The sequence below is a fragment of the Panthera pardus genome, unplaced genomic scaffold (assembly GCF_024362965.1).
Source record: "Panthera pardus isolate Hobbes unplaced genomic scaffold, ASM2436296v1 HiC_scaffold_119, whole genome shotgun sequence".
Taxonomy (NCBI): domain Eukaryota; kingdom Metazoa; phylum Chordata; class Mammalia; order Carnivora; family Felidae; genus Panthera; species Panthera pardus.
This window is the reverse complement of record NW_026526676.1, coordinates 12,497-23,097: the sequence shown is the minus strand read 5'-3', so window position 1 is coordinate 23,097 and position 10,601 is coordinate 12,497. Positions and strand designations below refer to the sequence as shown.

Here is a 10,601-nt window from a genome sequence, read left to right as displayed (position 1 = left end):
GCAAACTGTGTAATGGTTTGGACTCTGACATGAAGCATTGTCTCCGAGATTCACTAGATCATCAGTCTTTATATTGACATACTGTTGACTCCCAAAATAGCATAAAAACCGTATCTCCAGGCTTCCAGGGTGTTGCCGTTAACAAAAGAAATAAAAATTTCTCACATTGCTTTGCGATTCACATGCAAACCTAAGATTCCATTTCAAAACTTTCCAACATCATTAGAAGAGCCAGACACTGCACATTCTCTAACACGTATTTACAGTTAATACATTAAAAAGAAAAGTACAACCAGATTGTAAATCTTAATCATATGTGCACATTAAACTGTCCCAGAACACAATTCAGTTCCATGACAAACAGCTGAGTTCTAATTCCCATAAGACATGACAATCTACCAAAAATATTTTAAATACACCAATAAAGCAAATTTCATATATGTATATGTGTGTGTGTGTGTGTATATATATATATATATATATATATATATATCCACTATATAATATATATACCCTCTAAATGATATAAATATTATATATATAAATTATATATGCACTAAAAACACTGATTTTAAGAGCTCCATGGCAATCCTTGGAACACCAAAAAACTATGAGTTCAAAATTGCTCAGATCTCTTTGTATCCAAATATGTTTCATGCATTTTTATTCAACAGTGTTCAGAACACTAGTACTATTGTTTGCACACAGCAAATTAATATGTGTAAGCCACCGGTTTAAATTATACTGGATCAATTGTGTACTCAAACTTGGACAAAACACACAGCACAACAGTGACAGTAAACAACAATGAAGCTTGCTCTCCACAATTATAACATTACTGGTTCTGTAAGGAAAATTTAGTTGCTGGGTGACAAGTAGAAGGGGGATAAAAATGACATCAGGAATTCAAAAGCTTATTTGAGGTGCCAGTCACCACATATAGGCACTCAAGCATAGCAAGGTCATAAACTTTCTCCTTCTTGTGTCATATGAGATATAAAGGTACGAGAATGAATAAAGACTATGGGACTTATTTCAAAAACCTGTACAACCTAAGCGCAGACTCATTTTAGAAGACAGTAAATGAATGCCTCACCAGAAAAGCCACCGTGTCAAGTTCCTTTTCACGGTCTGCCCAAAAGGATACATAAAATACTTTCATCTTCCTACTAAATTTTGCTAAAAATTTAGCAAAAACAATTTTTTTTAAATATCCTGTTTTTTAAACTAGAAATGGCAATATTTTTTAAGGGACCAGCTAAACAACATATTGAATTTAGGATGGACATTCTGATCCAAACCGAAATCAGATAGCCCAGATAACCCAAAGCATGAATGCAAGTTCAAGTGCAATAAAGTAACAAGGTATAGCAGGGAAAAACTAAGATTCTCAGTTAAGTTCAAATAACTGCATGGTGTCAATGGTTGTGTTTCAAAGCTGTGCTGAGCAACGTTATCCTCCCAGCTACATCTAATTTCCAAACCCTCTGGGAAGCTACCTCGATAAGCTATATGTTGAAATTACATTCTAATATGGTCATTGGATTCATTTTTAATTACTATACAATTATATACAATAGGGAAGTTGTACAAAAATGTATCTTTTCCTCAGGGGCTAATTAGCTAAAACAGTTAATTTGGGAAGGGTGGGGGAGAAAAACCTCTGTATTTGAAATACCATTGGCCATGGAAGCTAGTAACGAAAATTTATATAAGCTTCCTATGAAACGAGTATAATTTAACCCTCTGCATCTTTTAAATAATTATTCACTTTTATTTACTCATGTGGCAGTATTTGTAACAACACATTATCATTGAGTAGTGAAAACAAGAATATGAGGCTTACTGAAAACTGTATATTAGGAAGCTATGCCATTTGAACTCTACAAGCTCAAGAGTCAAAATCACAACTCTCGGGGCGCCTGGGTGGCTCAGTCGATTAAGCGTCCGACTTCGGCTCAGGCCATGATCTCACGGTCCGTGGGTTCGAGCCCCGCGTCGGGCTCTGTGCTGACAGCTCGGAGCCTGGAGCCTGCTTCAGATTCTGTGTCTCCCTCTCTCTCTGACCCTCCCCCATTCATGCTCTGTCTCTCTCTGTCTCAAAAATAAATAAACATTAAAAGAAAATTAAAAAAAAAAATCACAACTCTCATTATTCCCCTAAAAAGCTGCCAAGCAGGGAGAAACCATAATATGGAAGATTTAATAGGTCATGTTTCAGCCTGGGATGGATGGTTCTATTGCAAAATACTTAAACTTGAAAGAATAGTGGTACAAAATCACTCCTTGGCCCTTCCGATATCGCAGTAAAATCTGCCTGCGGCACCACTGACTAAACACCATTAAGTCTTGCTGCCACCAATAACTCAGGTCACTTGGATAATCAAGAATTCCATGCTGGCCACAGGACATAAACACTATCATAAAAGTGAAAAGTACTCTGTGTGGCTCTCCTGTTTGATCCCTGTGGTCTTTGATTGTCAAACAAAAGACCAATACCTGCTAACATAACTGTGCATGGACATAAGATAATAAAGGAGAGTCCTGGAGCAAAACTGTTAACCAACTGCCATGATATTTATAAGAGTGATGCATGGTAATGTGGATATTTCCTGTTATCCAACAACAATGACAAACATAAGTGAGGAAAATCTATTTTGCCCAAAGATAACCTCCACCAGTTATTTGGTGCCAAAAAAAATGTACCACCGCTCTAGATCAGTAATACTTCAGAGAATTCCAACGGCTATTATGTATGCAGGTTTAGTCAACACACTTACCTCTACTCATTTACACTATGTGACTTCCATTTTAAAATAAATTATCCTGGAAAGATTCCCAGATCAGTATGTGAGATTGGTACAAGGCCAAGTCATTTCCGAGTGGATTCCATCCATGTCCATAACCAGCACCAGTTTTTTATTTATTTATTTATTTGTTTGTTTATTTATTTATTTATTTATTTATTTATTTATTTATTTATTTATTTATTTATTTATTATTTTTTGAAATTCACTCATTGGTTTTTAATAGAAACCGTGAGGTTTCTCAATGCATTTTCAATTTTACCCACTTATAAAGAATTTCCCAAGTTAATTTTACTAAACAAAACCTTCCGAGTGTCTACCATTTCCTTTAGGAGTTCAGTAAACATCAACATTACATTTCAGTATAAAATCTTTAGAAACGTCTTAAGAATGTGTACACAGTTGAACTTTGAATCTTTTGGTTTGTAATCACCGAGCCCGTGACATTCAAAGCCATACAAATCCTTACATTATTAACAGTGATACGCTTGAATTTCTTAGACAGTATCCTTGGTCAAAGCGTTGGAATCCAGTTAAAACTCAGAAAGGTGTGGGATTGAGAATACCCACTATTGCAATTGGTGTTGAGAATACCAACTATTGCAACAACTTTCCACACATATTCGATCTTTCGTCCAGAAAGAGTGGCAGTCAAAAAAGGAAAGAAAGAAAGAAAGAAAATGAGGCGGGAGGAGCCAGAGGTGGGAGAACAGCAAGGAAATTCTAGCTTTATTACACAAGCATGGAACCAAATTCCTTTGGAGGGGGTGGGGGTGGAAGTCTGAGGACTTCAGACCAATGAGGGAACAAGAGAGCACATGGATCTGCCCCTACAGTCCTGGAGACATCTCAATCTGGGGTTAGGAAGAAAGGGGACCTCCCTTGCGGTCCAGGGGTCTCCTCCCTCCGCAGACCCGGTGCTGGGAGGCAGCAGAGGGGCACAGCTGCCGCGGAGTCCCAGCAGGCGGCGCCGCATCCCGGGGGCGCGGGCCGGGACCATCTGGTGCTTCTTCGCCCATAAAGTGTACTAGGGGACGCGGTCCAGGCTGTCCCTGGTTCATCCCTCCAGGCACAACCCGTCCCGGGGCTGAGAGGTCGCGCGGCGGTGGCCCGCATCTCACGCCCAGGCACTGGGAAGCGGCGGAGTCTCACCACGGGTTCCAGGTTCACTCCCAGGACTTGGCGCGCCTGGCGCCGCGCTTCTGCCAGGCTGCTCTCGACCCACACGTCGCCCAATCCGCGAATGGTGGGGCAGGTGGTCAGCGTCGGGGTGGCCGCCCTCCCACTCTCCTCCAGGGTGCGGCCCCCGGAGGAGGGCCCGGGGGCCATGGGCTTGCGGTGGCTGCTGTCTTCGCGGGAGGGCGGCGGCGGGGGCGGCATCTTCCTCTGGCCGACCGCCACCGTCCGGGCTCCGTGGCGCCTCCGCCTGGCAGCTGGCCGGCCCGTCTGGAGGCAGGCCTCCGGGGGCTGCTGCCTCCCCGTGTACACCATCTTCTCCTCAGGCGCCTCCAGGGCGGCCCCTCCTGCAGCGCTAGAGGCTCCTTCCCCTGCTGCCAGGGCCAGGGCCTCCTGGGGCCAGCGCCCCCAGCTTCTTCTTGCTGCTCAGGATGTGAGGCCACTAGGGGCCGCCCGCGCTTGCCAGGTCTCGCGGCCGCCGCAGGGCCCTGATGAATTTTCTACCGTGAAGCCAAATCAGGAGGCAGGCTGTGAGAGTTACATCGCAGTTGCTAGGAGACCAGGCGCTTTGTGAGGTCACAATGTCTGCATATCTTATCACGGTGGGCTGCCCAAAGCTGCCTTAGGTTTGGCTGTGTTTAAGATTATGCCCTTGAGAAAGACCTGTACCTAATCTTACCTGAGAAGGCCCATAATTCTTCACGAGTTCAAGAGGGTTGTCTTAGAGGTGAATGCACGGGTGCTTCAGCCTCCATTAATTCCATCTAAATGAAGTGACACTTAGCGGTGGACAGTACACACAACTTGCAATCAAACATGACTCTAAGAGGGTTTTAGCTAATAAAATGCCTTGTCATGCAACGCAATGAAAGCCAAATTGAAATAACTACTCTTCCCTTTCAAAGAATACCGATATACTGTGCCTTGCTTAGGGTTCCATACCTGTGTTGGTACAGCTCACAGTTCACGAAGCTGTTCTTCACAGCAGCAGCAAACAGTTTGCCTAGTTAGTATCCATGCTCACTTTCATGCAGCTTAGGGAAGACCGAGTCATTGTGTGCTTAAGAGCAAAGTGGCAACGAATTCTGTGTGAGTGGCCAGTAGGGCATTCAGTGCCACTAAAACCTATTCACTACCTACCAATTCATGATATTTCAGGTAAGTCATACACAAGGTAGTAAGAGAACGCATGGGATTCCAAGGGTAGAAAACGTGTTACACCGTCCGTGTAAGTGCTTTTGAAAGCAACCAGCATAGTCCATCCATCATCACCACATACACAATTCATTCACAAAATACTACAAAGACCACCTACCATGATCAACTGAAATCCACTTCGTATGAAAGGATGACTCCAAACTAGGTGAATCACTAAGAGTGATAAGTCATGGTAACAATCAGAAGAGAAACTTGCCAAGGTCAACGTGATACATGTGACAGGCCTCTGTCTTTATTCAACTCCTTTTCTTAAACACACAAAACTTTCACCTACGCAGCTTAAGCTACTACTACCTCACACTCATAAAGTGCTGAAAATGGAAAGCAATCTCATATACAGTAAGAGCAACCCCTGGATTTCCTTTTTCATTCAATGTAATTTATTTTCAAATTGGTTTCCATGCAACACCCAGGGTTCATCCGAACAGGTGCCCTCCTCAATGCCCGTCACCCACTTTCCCCTCTCCCCAACCCCACGTCAACCCTCGGTCTGTTATCAGTATTGAAGAGTCTCTTATGGTTTGCCTCCCACCCTCTCTATAACTTTTTCCCCCCATCGCCTCCCCCATGGTCTTCCGCTGAGTTTCTCAGGATCCACACATGGATGAAAACATATGGTATCGGTCTTTCTCTGCCTGACTTATTTCACGTAGCATAATACCCCCCCCCCAGTTCCATCCACGTTGCCACAAATGGCCAGATTCCATTCTTATTGCCAAGTAGTATTCCATTGTATATACATAAACCACAACTTCTTTATTCTCTTGTCAGTTGATGGACAGCTAGGCTCTTTCCATAGTTTGGCTGTTGTTGAAAGTAGTGCTATAAACATTGGGGTACATGTGCCCCTATGTTTCAGCACTCCTCTACCCCTTGGGTAAATTCCTAGCAGTGCTGTTGCTGGGTCTTAGGGTAGATCTATTTTTAATGATTTGAGGAACCTCCACACTGTTTTCCAGAGCGGCTGCACCAGGTTGCATTCCCACCAACAGTGCAAGAGGGTTCCTGTTTCTCCACATCCTCACCAGCATCTATAGTCTTCTAATTTGCTCACATCAGCCACTCTGACTGGCATGAGGTGGTATCTCAGTGCGGTTTTGATTTGGATTTCCCTGACAGGGGAGTGCTGTTGAGCATCTTTTCATGTGTCTCTTGACAATCTGGATGTCTTTTTTAGAACAGGGTCTGTTCAAGTCTTCTGCCTGTTTCTTCACTGGATTATTTGTTTCCCGGGTGTGGAGTTGGTGAGTTCTTTTGATAGGTTTTGGATACTAGCCAATTATCCAGTATGACTTTTGCACACATCTTTTCCCATTTGGTCAGCTGCCTTTTAGTTTTGTTGATTGTTTCCTTCACTGTGGAGAAGATTTTCATTTTGATGAGGTCCTGATAGTTCATTTTTGCTTTTAGTTCCATTGCCTTCGGAGATGTGTCAACTAAGAACTTGCTGACGCTGAGGTCAGAGACGATTTTTCCTGCTTTCTCCTCAAGTGTTTGATGGTTTCCTGTCTCACATTCACATCCTTCATCCATTGTGAGTTTATTTTTGAGAGTGGTGTAAGAAAGTGGTCTAGTTTCATTCTTCTGCATGTTGCTGTCCACTTCTCTCAGCACCATTTGTTAAAGAGACTGTCTTTTTTTCCATTGGATATTCTTTCCTGCTCTGTCAAAGATTAGTTGGCCATACGTATGTGGGTCCAGTTCTGGGGTCTCTATTCTATGCCATTAAGTCTATGTATTTGTTTCTGTGCCAATACCATGCTGTCTTGATGGTTATAGCTTTGTGGTAGTGGCTAAAGTCTGGCATTGTGGTGCCTCTCACTTTGGTTTTCTTCTTCAGTATTACTTTGGCTATTCAGGGTCTTTTGTGGTTCCATACACATTTTATGATTGCTTGTTCCAGCTTGGAGAAGAATGCTGGTGCAATGTAATTGGGGCTACATATAATGTGAGGACTGCGTTGGGTCGTATTGACATTTTGTCAATATTTATTCTTCCAATCCCCGAGCATGGAATGTTTTTCGCTTTCTCTGTATCTTCTTCAATATCCTTCACAAGCTTTCTATAGTTTTCAGCATACAGATCTTTTACATCTTTGGTTAGGTTTATTCCTTGGTATTTTTTGACTCTTGGTGCATCTTAAATTGGATCCGTTTCTTTATTTCTCTTTCTGTTGCTTCATTATTGGTGTATAAAACGCAACCAATTTCTGTACATTGATTTTGTACCCTGCACCATTGCTAAATTCATGTATCAATGCTAGAGGACTTTTGGTGGAGTCTGTCGGATTTTCCATGTATAGTGTCATGTTATCTGCAAAAGTGGAAGTTTGAATTCATCGTTGCAAATGATGACACCTTTAATTTCATTTATTGTCTGATTACTGATGCTAAGACTTCCAACACTATGTTCAACAACGGGGTGATATTGGACATCTCTGTCTTATTCCTGATCTCAGGGGGAATGCTCTCAGTTTTTCCCCATTGAGGACGATATTTACTGTGGCTTCTCATAAATGGCTTTTATGATGTTTAAAGTAGGTTCCTTCTATCCCAACTTTCTTGAGCGTTTGTATTAAGTAAGGACGCTGTATTTTCTCAAATACTTTTTCTGCATCTATTGACAGTGTACTATGGTTCTTATCTTTTCTTTTATTAATGTGATGTAGCACATTGATTGATTTGTGAATATTGCACTAGCCCTGCAGGCCAGGAATGAATGCCACTTGATCGTGTTGAATACTTTCTATATGCTATTGAATGAGATTTGCTAGTATCTTGTTGAGAATTTTTACACCCCTATTCATCAGGGATATTGGCCTGTAATTCTCCTTTTTTTTTTCTGTGTCTCTGTCTGATTTGGGAATTAAAGTAATGCTGGCTTCATAAAATGAGTCTGGAAGTTTTCCTTTCATTTCCATATTTTGGAACAGCTTGGGAAGGATAGCTATTATCTCTACGTTAAATGTCTGCTAGAATTCGCCAGGGAAGCCACCTGGTCTAGGACTCTTATTTATTGGGATATTTTTGATAACTGATTCAATTTCCTCACTAGTTATGGGTCCGTACACATTTTCTATTTCTTCCCGTTTGAATTTTGGAAGTGTGTGGGTATGGAGGCATTTGTCCATTTCTTCCAGGTTGTCCAGTTTGTTGGCATAGAAGATCTTATAGTGTTTCCTGATGATTGCTTGAATTTCTGAGGGATTCGTTGTCATAATTCCATTTTCATTTGTGATTTTACCTGTTTGGGTCCCCTCTCTTTTCTTTTTGAGAAGCCAGGCTAGACGTTTATCACTTTTGTGTATTTTCTCAAAAACACAATTCTTGGTTTCATTGATGTGCTCTACTGTTTTCCTTTAGACTCCATATTGCTTATTTCTACTCTGATCTTTATTATTTCTCTACTTCTGCTCGGTTTGGGGTGCCTTGCTCTTCTGCTTCTAGTTCCTGTAGGTGTGCTGTTAGATTTTGTATTGGGGATTTTTCTTGTTTCTTGAGATAGGCCTGGATAGCAATGTTTGTTGTTGTTGTTGTTGTTGTTGTTGTTGTTGTTGTTTTGTTTTGTTTTTTGTTTTGTTTTGTTTTGTTTTGTTGTTCCCTGTCAGGACTGCCCTTGCTGCATCGCGAAGGGTTTGTATTGTTGTATTTCGTTTTCATTTGTTTCCTTATATCTTTTAATTTCTTCTCAAATTGCCTGGTTGACCCATTTATTCGTTAGTGGGATGTTTTTTAACCTCCATGCTTTTGGAGATTTTCCATCCTTTTTTCTGTGGTTAATTTAATGTCCCTGCAATTACCACATTCTTATCAACAAGGTTCTGTATATTTTTAATTAATTGTTTTATATATTTGTGTGTCTACGAATTTGGTGTGTAGACATTTAAAATGTTTAGCTCTTCCTGATGGAGAGACCCTGAAGTTAATATAAAAAGCTCTTCGTCATCTCTTGTTACAGCCTTTAATTTAAACTCTACTTTGTATGATATAAGTTGGCTACTCCAGGTTTCTTTTGACCTCCAGTAGCATGATAGATAGTTCTCCATCCCCTCCCTTTCAATCTGAAGGTGTCCTCATGTCTAAAATCAGTCTCTTGTAGACAGCAAAGAGATGGGTCTTGTTTTGTTTTTTGTTTTTTGTTTTTGTTTTTTCTATCCATTCTGATATGCTATGTTGTTTGGTTGGAGCATTTAGTCCATTGAAATTCAGTGTTATCAGGGAAAGATATGCGTTCAGAGTCATTGTGATGTCTGTAGGTTTCATGCTTACAGTGGTGCACCAGTTTCCTTTCCCACCAACAGTGAGAGAGGGTAACTCTTTCTCCATATGCTCGGCAGCATCTGTGGTTTCCTGAGTTGCTCATTTTAGCCACACTGACTAGTGTGAGGTGGTATCTCAGTGTGGCTTTGATTTGTATTTTCCTGATGATGAGTGATGTTGAGCATCTTTTCATGTGTCTGTGGGCCATCTGGATGTCTCCTTTGGAAAAGTGTCTATTCATGTCTTCTGCCCATTTTTTCACTGTATTACATTTTCCAGGTGTGACTTGGTTAAGTTCTTTATACATTTTGTACACTAACCCTTTACCAATATGTCATTCGCAAATATCTTCACTCCTTCCATCGGTTGCCTTTTAATTTGGCTGATTGTTTCCTTTGCAGTGCAGAAGATTTTTATCTTCACCAGGTCATGATAATTCATTTTACCTTCTCATTTCCATGTCTTTTGAGACATGCCAAAGAATAAATGGCTGCAGTTGAGGTCAAAGGGGTTTTTTTTTTCCTCTTTTCTCCTCTAGTGTTTTGATGGTTTCCTGTCTACATTTAAGTCTTTCATCCATTTTGCATTTATTTTTGTGCACGTTGTAAGAAAGTCATCTAGTTGATTCTTCATCATGTTGCTGTTCAGTTCTCCCAGCACCACTTGTAAAGAGACTGTCTTCTACCCATTGGATTCTCTTTCCAGCTTTGTCAAAGATTAGTTCACCATACATTTGTGGGGCCCCTTCTGGGTTCTCTACTCTGTTTCATTGGTTAATGTGCCTGTTTCTGTGCCAATGTCATACTATCTTGATGATTACAGCTCCATAGGAAAGGGGAAGTCTGGGCTGCCTCCCACTTTGGCTTTCTTTTTTCAACATAAGTTTGAGTACTCAGGTTCTTTGGTTGTTCCGTGCCAATTTTCAGGTTGCTTACTCTAGTCTGGAGAAGAATGTTGGTACAATTTTGATTGGTATTGCATTAAATGTGTAGATTGCTTTGGGTAGTATTGACATTTTAACACTATTCATTCTTCCACTCTATAGGCATGGATTGTTTGTTTGTTTGTTGTTTGTTTTTTTCTGATTTTGTTGTGTCTTCATCATTTGCCTTCATACATTTTCTATACTTTTCACCGTACA

The 10,601-nt window shown here is 41.1% G+C and overlaps 1 protein-coding gene across 1 annotated transcript; it reads right to left on the bottom strand.

Annotated features, from left to right (window-relative positions):
* Nucleotides 1-3,524: 3,524 nt before the first annotated feature.
* On the bottom strand, nt 3,525-4,405 carry LOC128776080 (uncharacterized; the record flags this gene model as incomplete). The annotated part of the gene is given in 2 exon segments (XM_053899186.1): nt 3,525-3,745; nt 3,747-4,405. Coding segments are annotated over 2 exon segments (737 nt in total), but the record flags the coding sequence as incomplete, so codon positions are not given.
* Between the last annotated feature and the right edge of the window lie 6,196 nt (nt 4,406-10,601).